This window comes from Theobroma cacao, chromosome 4, assembly GCF_000208745.1.
Source record: "Theobroma cacao cultivar B97-61/B2 chromosome 4, Criollo_cocoa_genome_V2, whole genome shotgun sequence".
NCBI lineage: Eukaryota > Viridiplantae > Streptophyta > Magnoliopsida > Malvales > Malvaceae > Theobroma > Theobroma cacao.
Window position 1 is genome coordinate 18,176,907 of NC_030853.1, and position 16,438 is coordinate 18,193,344.

Sequence of the window (16,438 nt, forward strand, 5' to 3'; positions counted from 1 at the left end):
TTTGAAATGAAAAATTAAAAAAACATTAATTTTAAAAAGAGTATTTAATTTTATTTATAAAAAAAGAAGGTCAATTTATGATTTAGGACCGAACAATCTTGTGGTCATCTCTCTTCATTATTCATTTGACAATTGTGGATCGTAGATTTGATGTTGTAGAATTAGGGAATAACAATATAAACCTTCAATTAATGGAGAATGCAAAGTACTCCTACGCTATTAAGTTTGACTCGTTTTTTCTTACTCACTGCCACATTTCTGGATGGGATCAAATCAAAGCAAAACTAATACTAACTCAGTGACGTAGGTGAACAACTATTTGCGCTACTTGTCGAAAGGAAAGAAACAACAGCAACTAATTAAAGAAGAAGAAAAAGTAATTCCGTCAGTTTTACACCTTAATTTAAGATTTCTTGTTGGACCTCACTTTGCATCCAACCCTTGAAACCATCGATTCTATGATTGCAACCATAGAATTCTTTCATTAGGAATTCTAAGGTCCTACTCTTACACGGTTCATAGTGTAGTAAGCATGAGTATTGTATAATAGAGTTCACATTTTTGGTGGACTTTTTTAACTTGTTGCTTAATCCCATCGTCTTTGAGGGGGTTGCCAACCACTTTCCAGTTTTCTTGCTTTTTCCATATTTATTCTATGTCGAAGCATCATGCTTGTTTCTCATGAAAATTTTCCTTTGTTTTCTCAGCCTAAGCGGGAAAACCCCGCAATTTTCCCCCAAGAAGATCGCTTTTGTATGATTTATTTTATTTAACAAGGCTTGTACCTCTGCCTCTTCTCTGTTGCAATCCTTGCAATCTCCAACTATGAGTCCTTATCAAAATTTGCTTCTTCTCACAGCAGTTTCTCTGTTTCTCAGTGTTGCTTCAGCTTGCTCTGATGGACAGTGCAGGGTTTGTCTCAAATATTTCCATTCTAATTGTATATGGTTTTAATTTGTTGCATTTTTGGAATTCCTTATTGTTCTTAGTCACAATATGCAGTTGCTTGATGAATGTTCTTCGGATGGAGATTGCGAGGCTGGACTCTATTGTTTCGCTTGCTCCCAAGGATTTTCAGGTTCCAGATGCGTAAGATCAACCATTACAGACCAATTCAAGCTTCTGGTTAGTGATGAGCTAACAAACCACTCTTTCTTTCTCTACTTCGTTAAAGAAATGAATAAGGACGTCGTAGACATTTACGGCTAGCTTCAAGGAAAGTCACAGCCGCATTAAACACTTTCACATCAGTAGGTCTGGTACACTATTTCTAATCGTTTGCTCATTTTGACTGAGAAAGAGCCATGGAACCAATCTCTTGGCCCATTTGGTTTGTCACTTTCAAAAGAGTGAATATTCTAAGTTTTTGAATTTTTACGGTAATTATGTCATATTGGTTTCTTTGGTTACCGCTCGGATTTAAGATCTCTTAAGTAATTTCAGCCTTGGCACTGACAAATACCACATGCACATACTAATTCTTCTGCTTCTGGATAGAATAACTCTCTTCCTTTCAACAAATACGCATTCTTGACAACCCACAATGCTTATGCCATCGACGGATATCCTTTGCATACCCCAGTTCCTCGAGTTACTTTCACCAATCAGGAAGACAGCATTACTAATCAGCTCAATGTATGTTTTAATTTTCTCAAAGTGGTTTTTCATGTTAATTAGTTTCTGTGATTACTTATCTAGAGAGCCATTTGCTACCTTAATTAAACTAGCCTAGTCCACCTGCAGAATGGGGCCAGGGGATTGATGCTTGATACATATGATTTTGATGGAGATGTGTGGATGTGCCATTCATTCGGAGGAAACTGTCATGATTATACTGCATTTGTAAGTATATTTTCCCTTATTAGGCAACCCTATCTTACATTAATATTGCCCTTTCATAAGTTTCTTTTTTAATTGGCCTAACAGGGACCAGCCATAGACTATTTGAAGGAAATTGAAGCTTTCTTATCAGCAAATCCGGAGGAAATTGTTACATTGATCTTGGAAGACTATGTTGGTCCAAATGGATTGACAAAGGTCTTTACTGATGCTGGCTTGATGAAATATTGGTTCCCTGTATCAAGCATGCCTAAAAATGGTGAAGATTGGCCTCTTGTTAGTGACATGGTTGCTAATAACCAAAGACTGCTTGTTTTCACTTCAATTCAGTCCAAGGAAGCAAGTGAAGGAATTGCTTACCAGTGGAATTACATGGTCGAAAATCAATGTAAGCAATCCTAATTATATTACACATTAAAGACTAGTTAAAAATATGTAAATAAATAAAATTAGATTGTGCAAATAGTCATAACTATGGCTAACAATTTTAAACATTTGCTAACAATATATATATATATATATATATATATATAATTGTATTTTAATGAAGGGATTATCTTTTTTAAATATCCTTTCCGTGGATGTTAATTTGGCAGATGGGAACGGTGGAATGCAAGCAGGAAGTTGCCCAAACAGGGGAGAGTCATCAGCTCTGGATGATACGAGCAAATCTTTAGTATTGGTAAATTACTTTCACTCAATACCAAGCGACTCAGCGACATGTAAGGACAACTCAGGGGATTTGATTAACATGCTTCACACTTGCTATGGTGCTGCTGGCAACCGTTGGGCTAACTTTGTTGCAGTTGATTATTACAAGGTATTTTAGCTCTAAATTACTTCTTTGTTGTTAATTTGGTGTGATGGGAGAAATATTAAACCCTATATATATACATACTTGTTTGGTTTGCATAGAGGAGTGAAGGTGGAGGATCATTTCAAGCTGTGGACACTTTGAATGGGAAGCTGTTATGTGGGTGCGACGATATTCATGCATGTGTGGTAAGCCAAAATTACATTACAAATAATGTCATGATTAGTTCGTAACCTATTAATATTAACTATTTTTTAAATTTATATTCAATTATTTATATTTTTATAATCGTGAGTTTCAGATATTATATTTATGTACCTTTTTCTTTAAAAATGATCTCTCAAATCATATATTGAATCTTAAATCTTATATATGTAAGTTAAAGTGTTACATCTGATTTTTTACAAAAATTAAAAAAAATATTGCATGTTCATGAAAATGAAAAGTTTGTAGTGTCGGCAAAATTTATGCTTAGGGCAACTTTCATCTCATCGAATTTTCTCTTAGAAGTATGGTTCCACTGTTTTGGACCTTATGCACAGAAGTAGCAGCCTACTCTAAAATAGTTACTCCGTCAGACAATTTCTGACAAATGAAAATGCTGTGTTTCTTTCTTGTTGCAGCCTGGATCAACTTCAGGGGCCTGCACACCATAATATTAATTCCAGCTAGAGGAAATTCGGAGGTGAGGGCTTCATCAAGTTTATTGTGAAGAAGGTGTTTTTAGCAATAAGATTTACTTTTATTCACACAACTTTTGACAGTAATTGTATACATATACACATGCATGATACTATAACATCTATACTGAGTTCAAGTATTTAATAAAACCTCTTGGCATCCTTATCTACACTAGGGTTTGTGTGATTGTGCAGCATGAGAAAGAGTGGAGGATCTCTCTATTATCTAACATAATAATAATAATAATAATAATAATAATAATATAATCAAATATTGTTCAAATCAAATTTAAGATTTGTTGTTACATTCAGGTTCATTACACACAAAAAAAAAAATAGTATTATTGACAGAAAATTCGATCGACAATACTTTCGATTCTGTAGATGAAAGTATTGCTCATGAGAGTCTTTATATCAATAAAGATTTAAATAAGTTCTGATACTATTTGTCATTATCTTACTTTCAACATAAAAGACATACCTATTAAATGAAGGAGAAGAAAACCTTTATTTATCAATGCAAAATTTATCTCATTTTTTATTAATGTGAAATTTATGACACTTACAACCACGAGCAATCCCTATAAGTGGTTGCAAGTATCATTTGTCCTTAAATTTTTATAGTTTTAGATTTTCTTTTATTTTTACTTTGTGAAAATTTATTTTTTTAACTTAAAAAATTTTAACGTAGCAAAAGGAAAATTTATGAGCTGATTGAAAAAAATCCCATTGGGCTTCATGGGCCTCGAGAAGAAGAAAATAAAACTTAGAACCAATCCAAAGAAAAGCAAATTGGATTAGTTTCAAAACCCAATTCGTAAATCAAACCCAATCTGATTCAGACTCAAAGAATAGACAAATAATCTCGAAATAATTTAAAAATCAACAAAATAAAAAAAAATAAATAAATGAAAATAAGAACAAAAGAAATAGAACAAACCAAAAGTAGTCAAATTGATCAGAAAAAAAATGGAATGTTTACATAATTAAAAAAAAAGTAAGTTCGACTCCCTTCTTTCTTTTTTTTAATATAGCTTTCACCATCATTCACATATACGATCTCATAGATAGATGTATAAAAAAATAGTAAGGCAGTATCGACTTGTCAACACTAGACTTGAAGTCTCAAATAGCTAAACTGAACGTTCTTCTTAGAAAGCTAAGAAGGCCCATAACATCTTTGACGCACAGATTGATGGACTGGGCCCTTTATCATTCTCTCCTACATGAGCTTCATCCGCCGGATTCTTCTTATAGAAATGCGGCCTATTGGCCTCCATACAAATCCACAATCAATCAATATTTTCGTTTGTTACTGTTATTCTTATTCTTCAGCATCTGAATTCTATTAATATTCCTTTTCTTCTGTTTTTTTTTTCCTTTTTCCCACTTAAGTTTAATAATTTTATTTTTTTCATAGTTATTACAACCATTAAAATACTAAAACACACATGGGTGTGTATAGACACTAACTGCTCCCATGTGCAATAATACACTCATAAAAGACAACTCAAATTTCTTTAATTGAAAAGACAATGTAATTAGTAGCAAAGATTAAGGTGATAATCTGTCGTTTCATGCATCCACTTAGAATAATAATTAGCTGAATTATGTTTTATGATTCTTAGGACTATCATATCCAATAACAAATAAACCTTTGTTGTCATGATCTTAAAGTAGTCGACAATTATGCTCTCCAATTCCAATGGAATAAATTAATATAGGAAAGCATATTAATTGAACTTAAATATGGAATCTGGACAAAGATTAATGCAAATGCACTTTTATTCTCCAGCTTTGCACAATAATGAAGCTTTAAAAGTGAAATATCATAATCTCGACGTTTGGTTCGATCATTAAGTGTACATATCTATATATATCTTGTTTAAAAAGTCAGATATAAATCTTTCTTTCCCATTAAAAAAGAAGTGGAAAATCATGACTTTTCCCCGTGTACTAACTAAAATGTGCTTTCATTTTGATTTGCTATATAAATATATATTTGATTATTGATTTTTTTTTTGCTAAGATAATTACTTTTCTTGGAGCACAATAAGGTGTTATCCCATGTTCCTTTGCATGAAAAATGGCCTACAAAGATTAGCGTAGTGATTAAAAGTGGTTAAAATAAGTAAATAACAAATGCAAAGAAAGATCCTTAATTGTAATGATACCTTCACTCTTTGCAAGCATGGTGGCAATGAGCATCTAGCTTCCCCCGATGGCCCGACATATTGGCCAAACTGGTAGGGCAATCAACGATACGTCTTTCCTTTGTCCATTTCAATAATAGAGTTTGCTTCATTGCTTTGCCAAAGTACTATATCCAAATATAGGGTTTTAAATCTTTTCTTTCATCAACTTCTTGAGTTCACGTGAAGGGCTTGGTACATGCTTGCCATGCCCGCAACCAATTTATCTCATTGAAAATGCATATTTAGTTTAGATGCAAGAGACATATTTGATTTAGTCTAGCTTGATTAGTGATTATAATTAATCATCAGTTTATTTGAGTGGACATTATGTTTCCTAGGACAAATTTCCCACAAATCTTGTAATTAAAGGATAGTCTAATAATACCCTATGGTCAGGCTAATATTTTTAACTTTTAATTATGAGTCTTGACTCTTGTCTCTTGACTAGAAATATACCGTCAGGTTTTGCAGTTCTTAGCATTATTCTACTAATTAATCTTAAAGCAGATATATAGTGAGACACAAAAGTCAGAATTCTGATTAAGCAAATTGACTAGAATTAATTAGAACACTTAAAAAGAAAAAGAAGCAATTTGATCCCAGCTCATGCCACCTTTCTAATTAAACCCCCTGATCAATTGGTGTTAATTACTCTAAAAATATGAGGTTATCTAATCGATTTTTACTCATTGTTTTCTTTAAACTGATGTAAACACATCAATACTTACTGATTTTATGATCATGAGATAAAGAAAGATCATGCAAGAGTCAAAAAGATAGTGCTAAATGATTTGCATCAGTCAATTTAATGCAGGGTGGCGCTGGTGATTCAAGACTTGAGTGGTCAATTGTCAAATTTTATCAGTAACTATCCATACTTTTGTGCAGAGCATGTGAGTTGGTTGGTTTAGAAGGCATCTAACACATGCTGCCAATCTTTGGATAACAATAAATATTGTACAAGAACTAAGAGCTATGATACAGAGTCTCGTTTAGTTTTATATGAAATGATCAATCTTAGATCTGCATGATCATTAACCTAACAACCCCGTTTGATATACAGCAGCTAGCTTGCTTCCAAGAAGTTTCGTGCCAGAAATAATAGGCTTCATGTTATTGGTGATTCAAGGCATTACATGGATTTCATTTAATATACAACATAATCCTAAACTTTGTTGTGGCGAAGAATTTTGATTTGTTGCCAATGTAACAGTAACCAGATTGATTAAGCATAGTTCAAGTAGGTTACCAGCCTCAAGCATTAAAGAAATATCAGAGTTTCTGTTCTGAAACTTATCTGCAAATGGAGATTTTAAGCTTACTTTTTATTTCCCTTTTTTTTTTCTCGGTATTCAGCTCTCCCTCTCTCTTTCTTTTGACCCTTTGTCATTCATATCACTAGAGGTCTCCTTCATTGCTGCCACATTTCTCATTTTTCCCACCATTGCTGTCTGTTTTTCCCCTCGATTTTATTAACACACACACACACACACACACATATATATATATATAGTTCATACTCTTAATGATTCCACGAAGATTTAATGTTGGAGAGAAACAAATTTGGAAATATGAGCGCAGAAGAAAAATTGAAGGAAATCGGTGGAAAAAATTAGAGACTTGTTGTCTGCGAATTATCCACTTGCATTTTTGAACAATGCGACAGTGGGGTCTGAAATGATTAACAGAGTAAATAATTAAAGGGACAAAAAGTGTCATTTCGAAACTAAAAAAGGGTCTGGATTTTTAATGTATTATGAGGGGAGTTCTTAGAATTCACCTAGATAATGCATCAGAAAAGATAATCTGATAGTAGCGTACATAGATATATATATATATATAACTATTAAACTCTATAGTGTTTTGTGTTTTATTCAGTCTCTAGCTACCTCTAATTTTTCATTTTCATATCATTTAGATGTTTAGATTTTATCATGGAAATTGTTAGCTGTTGAGTGATAGACAGCCAACTCCTTTTGAGTGCTCCTCTGTTAACTTACCTTGTTAAATGAAACTCCTTATCCAACATATTAGAGATGCATGGACCTGTTTTCTTTAGAGAGTGACTTGAGGGGGATAGAACTGAAAGGTACAACAGGCATTTGGATCACCCAAAATGAGATTCCAGCTCAGAGTTTGAGAAAGGAGGAGAAATGGATGCTAACAAAGTCTTTGAAGCCAATAATTGGGTTGTATATTAGAAGTCAACACAGCATTCATCAAATTGGATACTTGGAGCAGTGAGAAAAAAACAAGTAGAATGGGAAATAGAATCTAAAAGGATGCCTGTTAATTAAAACAAACCATTTATATATTTCCATTGGGTGGAGAAAATACATCCATAAGGGGATGCAAAATGAACATGAAGCATTTCAATATTTCTGGTACCAAAATAAATGTTTGGGCTCACTTAACTGTCTGGTACTTGTCAATTGTCTGCAATGTTAGCAAGGACGATTATGATACGATATACCCACGAGGGGGCAACGTGCAGTTGGGCATTGTTTCCATTGTTTGATTGTTGCAGACTGAGGTTAGCCCCACCAGAGCTAAGTTTCACCCTCATTGTGGCCAAGCAGCCACCAGCTCACATGGTTTTGGTACCCCTTTTCAACATAAGGTTACCTAATGTGGGCTAAATGGGAGAGAAGGGAAAGCTTTTTAAATTGCATAGAGGGGAATGAAAGAAACAACAGCAAAGACAGGCACTTTAGCATCAAAACAAATCGAAATGGGGACCCTTTACACATGGGGGTGGGGTGCCCTTCAGCTTCTGCTGTGGATCCGAGCCAACCAAAAGCTAAGAATCTTTTGCAAAATGTAGGTTGGAAGCACACACTTTGGGGCAAAACTCTTGTATCTTCACCTCATAGTCTCTATCTTAAAAATACTCTATGCCATCAATGCCTTTCTCTGTTCTGTTTCCATTACATAATGCTTTCTTTCAGCTGCTTTAATTCATCATACTGCATGCACCTAATTTGCAGTTGCCAGAGCTTCTAAGCATTAGTTAATTAGCATTTTTCTATGCCCTTCCTATACTAGGATTAGATGTAACAGATGCCTCAAACAACTATATAAATGGACTGCAGTTTGTGGTACATATGTAATCCGAGCATGCTTTGGACTATATATGTTGAAAAATAGTATATTTCATAAATGTTCAAACATCTCACATTACCAAGATATATAAAAGGTGAATGCTTTATATATGAAAACTAACTATAAATTTGTTGGAAGCAAAAAAAGCAGAGTGGGTTCACACGCACATAAAAATAAATCAAACTTTTAAAAATTTCATATTCCCTCCCTTGCGGGCGTACATACATGTGGGTTGTGTCGAAGTGACTTTTTATATCTTGGTTTTAATTTTTTTAAGTTTTTTCAGCCTTTGATTAAATGTCTGTTGAATTTTGAAAGATAACCGCTACAGTCCTTTTGCACTGAGTTTTATACTCCGAATGAGTGAAAATTATCTTTAAGGACAGTGACACCACGTCTTAAACCAATTACTATTTTTGCTTGTTTTATTTTCCTTTGTTACTAATTTTTTTTCTAACAATATATATATATATATAAATGAACACTAATATCTTCCGACTTAATTATAAATCTCAGTTTTCAGTTTTAAGATTCAAAATTTAGACTGTCAAATTGTAATCTTAAGTTGTAATGGTTGAAATGCTTTCTTAACAAAAACATGGTTACCCCATTCTCATGCCTACTTCAATGAATGTTGGACGCACTTTATTTAAAAGCATAGCTGATTAAACAACATGATGGCAGCCCCAATTATAATAACAGTATCAACTGAAGCTTAACATTATGGTTTGGATGGCTTAATTAAGTTAACCATCATTTTGTGAAATATGAATGCGATCCCTAAGAGGAAAAATGAGTTGACATTGAATCGGCTAATTATGATTCTTTTTAAGGAATGATTTGAACTGAATGAGACTTGTTTTGTCAATAATATTATAATCGAATTGTTCTAAGGAAAAACATGAAATGACTGATCAACACTACATGAAAGATTGATGTTCCTCCATTATGGAATTATTTAAGCAATAATGTTTGTTGCTTTGGGCATGCAATTGGAGGAGATTTTGCTGTAAAGCCGATTGGAGGGTCTCATCTTTGTGGCAAATAATATTATACCAATGATTTTTGTTTTATGTATAAAGTCAGGATCTGAACAATGGCCCATTAAGGAGAATTGTGCTGAAAGGCATCTTATGTTACAAAGCATGGACAAGTATAATTTCTTCTAAGCCTCTATCAATATATATATATATATTTTAATAAAAACATAAGATTCTGGTTTCTTTCCTTCTTCCTCAAAAGTCAAAACACGTGTTTTCCATAACCGAAACACAAGAAGAAATTTATGTTAACAATTTAGTAATTTTATCAATATATTAAATTATAATAAAAAAAAGAAAAGAAAACACCCAAGCAATTGGCTCAAGGGTAAAGGGTATGAATACAAATCCTCCTTCACCCAAACAATAAAGTTCATATCCTTTATGAATTGATTAATTTATTTCAATAAGGATGACAATTACAATTTTTGGTAACATATATATAATTTTAGATCGTTTTCAATACTTTTTGTGTAGTAATTTTGATCCTCAATTTTATAAAAAAAAAAAAATCATTTTGAGCTTTTAACCAATTGTCTACCCGTACACAAATTAAAGCAATAACAGATTTTGACATGTCAAGGGAGGGTAACATGTTGTTTGATAAATTGGACATATTTTTCTCTACACGTATATATCAACATGTACCAAGAAAAAGAGTGATGTTTTTTGGAAGTAACCCCCCTCCCAAGAAAAATTATTAATATTTTCAAAATTACATATGCTATTCGATCATTTCCACCCATCCATTCTGCTTCAAAGAAAAATCTTATTGATCCATATGCATCACTCTTTCGCTCTCTAATAACTTTAATGCATATACAAAATTATAGAATAAGCAGTAGCAATAGTTCTTCTAATAAGAAAAAAAATATCCTTCTCTTTATAGACATAGACTTAATTTTCATGTCCTTCAATTTGTTTATGATTTATCATCACAATTTTTCTTTTTTTCTTTGACATTGCCATACTCTTTTGGATTCTATGACCTCTATGCTAAACGCTTCTTGCTCTGTCATTTGATCTTCTCTATCACCGGCAAGTTTGATCTAATACATTGTTACTTCCTCCTTTTAAGACGATTAATATTCAAATATCTTTCCTCTTCTTGAGCTTCTTAATATATGTAAATTTTCTTTGATAATCGTAAAACAATTTGTAGAGAGAAAATTTTTTTTGTGTAAAATATTTTATTAAAAAATCTATCAATTTTACTTATTTGGATCATCTTGTAAAAAATATTTTCTATCATAACATCATAAAACTATTAACATTCCTCAATTATGCAATGCATTCAAAACATTTTCTCAACATTGAAAATATTATATATAAATAATATTTAACCATTTTTATTTATTTATTTCTCATCATACTGTTATATTGGTTAGTTTGTTAATTGAAAAAAATCATATATTAAAAATTAAAGAAAATAAAGATTTTCATATGTGAAAAATTTATTTCTTATTTTATATAATTTTTTAATTGACTTTAATGTTTTTGTATTATGTTAAAGATTGCAATTTCTTAGTGAAAATAATTATAGTGAGATGATCCCTATGAAATGCTTGAATAAAAATAATTAGTGCTGCTTTGTTGGAAAAAAATAATAAATAAAGAGATAAAAAAATAACGATACTTTATTATTTTATTGCTTTGTGTGATCAATCTCACAAGAAGATGAGGATAATATTTTCTAAGTGATATCACTCCCAAAAAGAAGAGATGATAGAAGGAAAATGTCTTACGCCTTTCTTGGGCGTGAGACATTTTATATTAGTGAACACAATTTTTTCCATTAACTCATAAAACATTTTACATTCATAAAAAATTTTCTCCCCTTCCAAACAAGAGAAAAAGCTAAAATGCATTTTAGGAAAATCTTTTCAATCTTACCAAAACGAAGGCGTATAAAAAGAAAATTTTGTTGTATATTGAATAAGAGCTTGAAATCAGAAGTCTTTGGTTGCTGCATCAATGAAGAATGAAGAAAGTAGGATTGCAGGGCATCATGTGGAAATCACTTGTTGCTTGAAGAAGGAATATTTTTATGTAAAATGCATTGTATTTATCTTTTCTGTATTTTTTAGTTAGTTAGTTAGATATTTTCCCTCCTTTTGTAACTAATATTTGAAGACTTATTTTTCTAGGTTTAAAGAATATTTTTGTAGGAATGATGTCCAACTATATATCATTGTGGAAGTAAAATATAACGTCGGTGCCAGAGCCAGAATAAAGGGTCACAAGATGGTTTTTGTACTTGGAAAATATATCTTACTGTTTGTTTCCTTCTCGTGAAACCACTTGGCAAGAACAAAATATAAAAAAAAAATAATATCGTTGAAAACCCCTTCAATAGTACAAATAACTTTTGTAATTAAAATAAGATATAATTTTTAAATAAATATTTATTTTTTATTATATTTAATCAAAATTTTGTATTATTATTTTAAATTAAATATTTTTTTATAAATAATAATTATTTAAAATATTATTTATTATTTAATATTTACATAATGTTGATATGAAAAATAAAAAATAATACATGATCACAAATATAAAAAAAATAAAAGATAGAAAGAGATTTATATTAATAAAAATGAAAGAGAAAGTTTTGTTTAATATTACCTAAAAAGAGAAAGCTAATTAAGGTAGGGATACCAGCCTCCTAGATATTGGACTGAAGTAATCTTTTGTTGAAGTCTTGACCCACCGTCCCACCTCTGATATGATACTATTAGTACTAAGAAGAAATTGAATAATTAATAAATTAGAATAAGAGAAAACCAAAAACAGAAAAATTAGCTAAGTGAAAAAGGACACGCAAATGCAACCGCGTGTCCATGTCGGTGCCTGCCTAATATTTTCCCTCCTTTTGTAACTAATATTTCAAGACTTATTTTTCTAGGTTTAATTTTTTATGTAAAAGCAGTAACTAATCTTGTCTAATCCAATGATCACATGTTGGGTTAGCAATGAGAATAAATAGGTTCAAATCTTGTTGTGATATAATGGCAAGAGGCTAGGGGATAGAAGCATCCACTTATCGAAGTAACTTATATTCAATTAAAAAAGACATGAATTGAGTCCTCTATCGAAGAGAGTTAAGGAGGGGTGAGTATTATAGGCAAGTGCATAGAAACATTAATAGTAATCAAGGGATTTGATTGATTGGAGAAAAGAAGTGTAGGATTGAAAGGTAATTTGTATTTTCTTAGTTTAAGCTAGCCATGGCCGATTGAGAAGAAAAAAAAAATATTCTTGACTAAATAGAGCTTACAATGATTCTGATACTATAAAGAAATTCAATATAAAAAATTGAATATGAAGGAAATATAATTGCCTTTCCATATCCTTTTCAATATAATATATTTATAGTTCAAAGATTAATTGATAAAATAAGTTTCAAATACAAATAGTTACAAATTAGATTTGAATATGTTATCCTTGCTGCTTACCTTTTATTTTTGGATTGAGCTCTTATCCAAAAGTTTAAAAGTTATGTGCATGTCGTGCTAACTGTTGCTATTTGTAACTCTATTATACTATATGATTAATTGATTCTTTTATTAGAGAAAAATCTCAATGAGAGAGAGAGAGTCAAATATGAGATAGAGATATGAAATTCGTGTGAGTAATGCATTTTTACAAGGTGGTAAAAATGTAAAAAAAAAAAAAACTCGTTTTAAATGATTATTTTGTGTTAAGTTAACGTATAATCTTTCTACTTAAATTATGACATGTTTCCAAGCAAAGCAGTTTTTTTCTTCTCTTCTTAACATCATTAAATAACTTACATATGATGTGTGTAATAAATGCTTTTTTATTAAAAAAATATTTGCATTGTTTACACGTCATGATTTGAATGAAAAATATGTATTGCATGCTAAGGTTGAATAAAAGATTTATATTTTGTAAAATCCTTTATCAGCAAAGACTTATATGGAGAGACATTAAAATAATTTCTCTAAGCAGAAGGCCTCGCTATAAAGAAAAGTGAAGTCAGTATGTCCAAGAATGAGGTTGGACCAGCACACGTGACATCCCCCATTGTCGCATTTGCAGCAAATTCTCTGCCCTCTGTAGACCCTAATGCCTATGAAGGAGACTAAGCCTGAAGTCCTTATTTTTGAGCTACTAAGAGCTACTGCAATGCAACATTCAATGTAGGGTCGCTGGTGAGTTCATGGTATCCTAATCCTTATGACTTTTCCTTGTCAGAGTGGAAAAGTTTAGCCTAGTTAGAATTCTATATAAAAAAAAAAACACTTTTAAAATACGAGAAATTTTGTAAGATGTAGTTATAGATGATATTCTCACCCTTAAGTGCTGTCAGTAACCTGACAGGTACAATTTAATATATAATATATATTTGAGTATTTAATTTATATTAATTGGTATAACATTTTTCTACTTAAAAAGCAAAATTTGAATTCATTTTCTTCAATTAAAAAAAAACTTAATATACAATTTTTATAAAAGACATTCTACTTATTTATAAATGAAGAAATTATTAAATTGAGCTGAATATTTCAATGGATTTAATAATGTAAACTCGTTTTATCATCAATGTACAGAATAATATTTATAGAATTGATAATTTAAATCTTGAAAGTATTTGTTGAAATTGATATTCCAAAATTTATATACAGTAATTCTTTTTAATCATAAAACAAGTCGATGAAGGAATAGTTTTAGTTAAAAGACAGTCTGTAAATCTACATAATGTGTACAAGATTGACACAAACATACAATACTGTACTAGGTCCAGTACGAAAAAGGGAGAAGAGAAAAGAAAAAGTAGGAACAAGAATATTGGCCTAGGTCCAGCAATTCTAATTTTGTTGGCCTAGGGCTTATAATTTACTCCATTAGGCAAAGCCAAATGTAACAACACAAGGAACATCAATTATTTCTCCCACTTGAACTCCATAGCTCTTCCTATATGCTAAGTAATATCATAGTGATGTAGGGAATTTTTTTTTTTCACCTTTTACCAAAGGGAAAACTTGTGACTTGTGGAAGGGGGAATGGGGATAAGAATGAGAAGAAAGAAAGAGGGGTTAAGGCAAAGAAATAAGACAAAGGAAGGGGACCAAATAGAGGGCGACAGTTAGCAAAATGACAAGAGAAAAGGGTGAAGAAATATCAGAGAAACAGGGAGAGAGAGAGAAAGCAACGAGACAAAAATCAATCAATTTTCAGTGAATAAAAACAGGTGCACGTGGACACAAGTAACCACACGTGCACTCAATCATCCTATGAGTTAACCCCACACCTCTCTTTCTGATCAGCTAATTGGGGGAGGGAGGCGAAAGATAAGAACATGTCAATTCACTACATTACAAAGAAACTGACATTGTTTATAGTCTTTTTTCTGTGCCACCGGGGTCCTCTTTTCTCTGCTGTTCTATTTTTTTTTTTCCTTTTACTGCCTGCAAACTCAGATTGAAACTCTCAAGACACAAAATTAATGCATATTTTTATATAATTTGTTTTGCTTTATTTCGCAAAAACTTAAAAAATATAATAATCCAAATACTGTAAAGAAACTTATTAAATGTAAAAGGTTTGGGCAAATATTAGTTTCTATCAAAGAAAACAATTATTGGGTGCGATTGAGATGGTTCGTTTCCTAATGCCCTCACCAACAGGAAACATTGCTCATTATGAAATTTTGGTTGAAAAGAAGACAAATGCTCGGCCTTAGAGCTAGTCGGGAAGCAGATGAAGAACCCCCAAAATCACTGCCTAACTTAGACAGAGACAACCCGAATTTCGACAACTTATCGAACTCCTCACCATTATAACTTTGGTGATAAAAATTTGTTTAGATATGGCACATCTGAAAAATCATCGGCCTAGGTTCATCGATTGAGATTGTTCATGCAACATGTTAGGCAACACTACTTTCAATTCTACAACTACCTGACAAAGAGCTTCGTTTGTATTACCAGACACATAAGTCGTTATGCCTAATAAGAACGCGTCTTAATTTCAAACACATTACCGACCAGGTCAAATTTCAATTACGTCTATTAAATGCAATCTCTTAAATCTTTGTATTAATAAAATTTAGGGTTTCAATCCTAATCAATTATTTAGATTTATGAGAGCCAAGATATTGATATTCAATTCGATGTCTAGAAGATAAAAAAACAATGAGACAAATCAGAATTTGACCTTGGCTTGACTTGTTGACTAAGCATCAAAATTCACTCCACGATCAGACTTTAGTGTCGACAAGAGTGATGACCTTAGCATAGCACTTAATTTAGAAAAATTATCTACTTATTTTTCATATAATTGCACGTGTGCGTTCAGACTGCAATGATTGATGGATATGTAGATTTATAGAAGCGCATCCAAGTGCGTGCAACACAGGTGGTGATCTTAGAATTGCTGTTAATTTCGCTGAAATCAATTCCTTTTTAAGATTTTGGAGAAACATCCATCTTCTTTTCATATACATTACAGACAAGCAGTCGAAGTGCAATAATTGATAGCCACATAGATATGAAAGAGCGTGTGCGTGCAACACACGTGTGTTTCTACATATGTTTCTATGCATGTACAGGACGTATATATGTGTGTGTGTGTGTGTGGGGAAATCAATAATGAAGAGAAAATAATGTGATGAAGGGGAAATTGAAAGGAGAGGGGCACCAATTTGTGGCAGAAAAGAACAAAAAAGAGGCCCTCGTGCAACAACTGGAAGGTTTTAATGTACATCACAACTTTATACTCAAATTATTAAATGAAGGCAAAAGG

At 31.8% G+C, this 16,438-nt stretch overlaps 1 protein-coding gene across 1 annotated transcript; it reads left to right on the plus strand.

Moving 5' to 3' along the window:
• On the plus strand, window positions 478–3,503 carry LOC18601738 (PI-PLC X domain-containing protein At5g67130). The gene is made up of 8 exons (XM_007032786.2): window positions 478–912; window positions 1,003–1,125; window positions 1,498–1,635; window positions 1,744–1,842; window positions 1,927–2,227; window positions 2,436–2,659; window positions 2,755–2,841; window positions 3,277–3,503. Exons 1-8 carry the CDS (start codon window positions 826–828, stop codon window positions 3,307–3,309), a joined length of 1,092 nt encoding a protein of 363 aa, XP_007032848.1. The 5' UTR covers window positions 478–825; the 3' UTR covers window positions 3,310–3,503.

Coding starts and splice junctions, on each gene's coding strand:
- LOC18601738 (XM_007032786.2), top strand. CDS start 826: ATGAGTCCTTATCAAAATTTGCTTCTTCTCACAGCAGTTTCTCTGTTT. Junction 913..1,002: donor GCTCTGATGGACAGTGCAGG/GTTTGTCTCAAA, acceptor CACAATATGCAG/TTGCTTGATGAATGTTCTTC. Junction 2,660..2,754: donor TTGCAGTTGATTATTACAAG/GTATTTTAGCTC, acceptor TGGTTTGCATAG/AGGAGTGAAGGTGGAGGATC.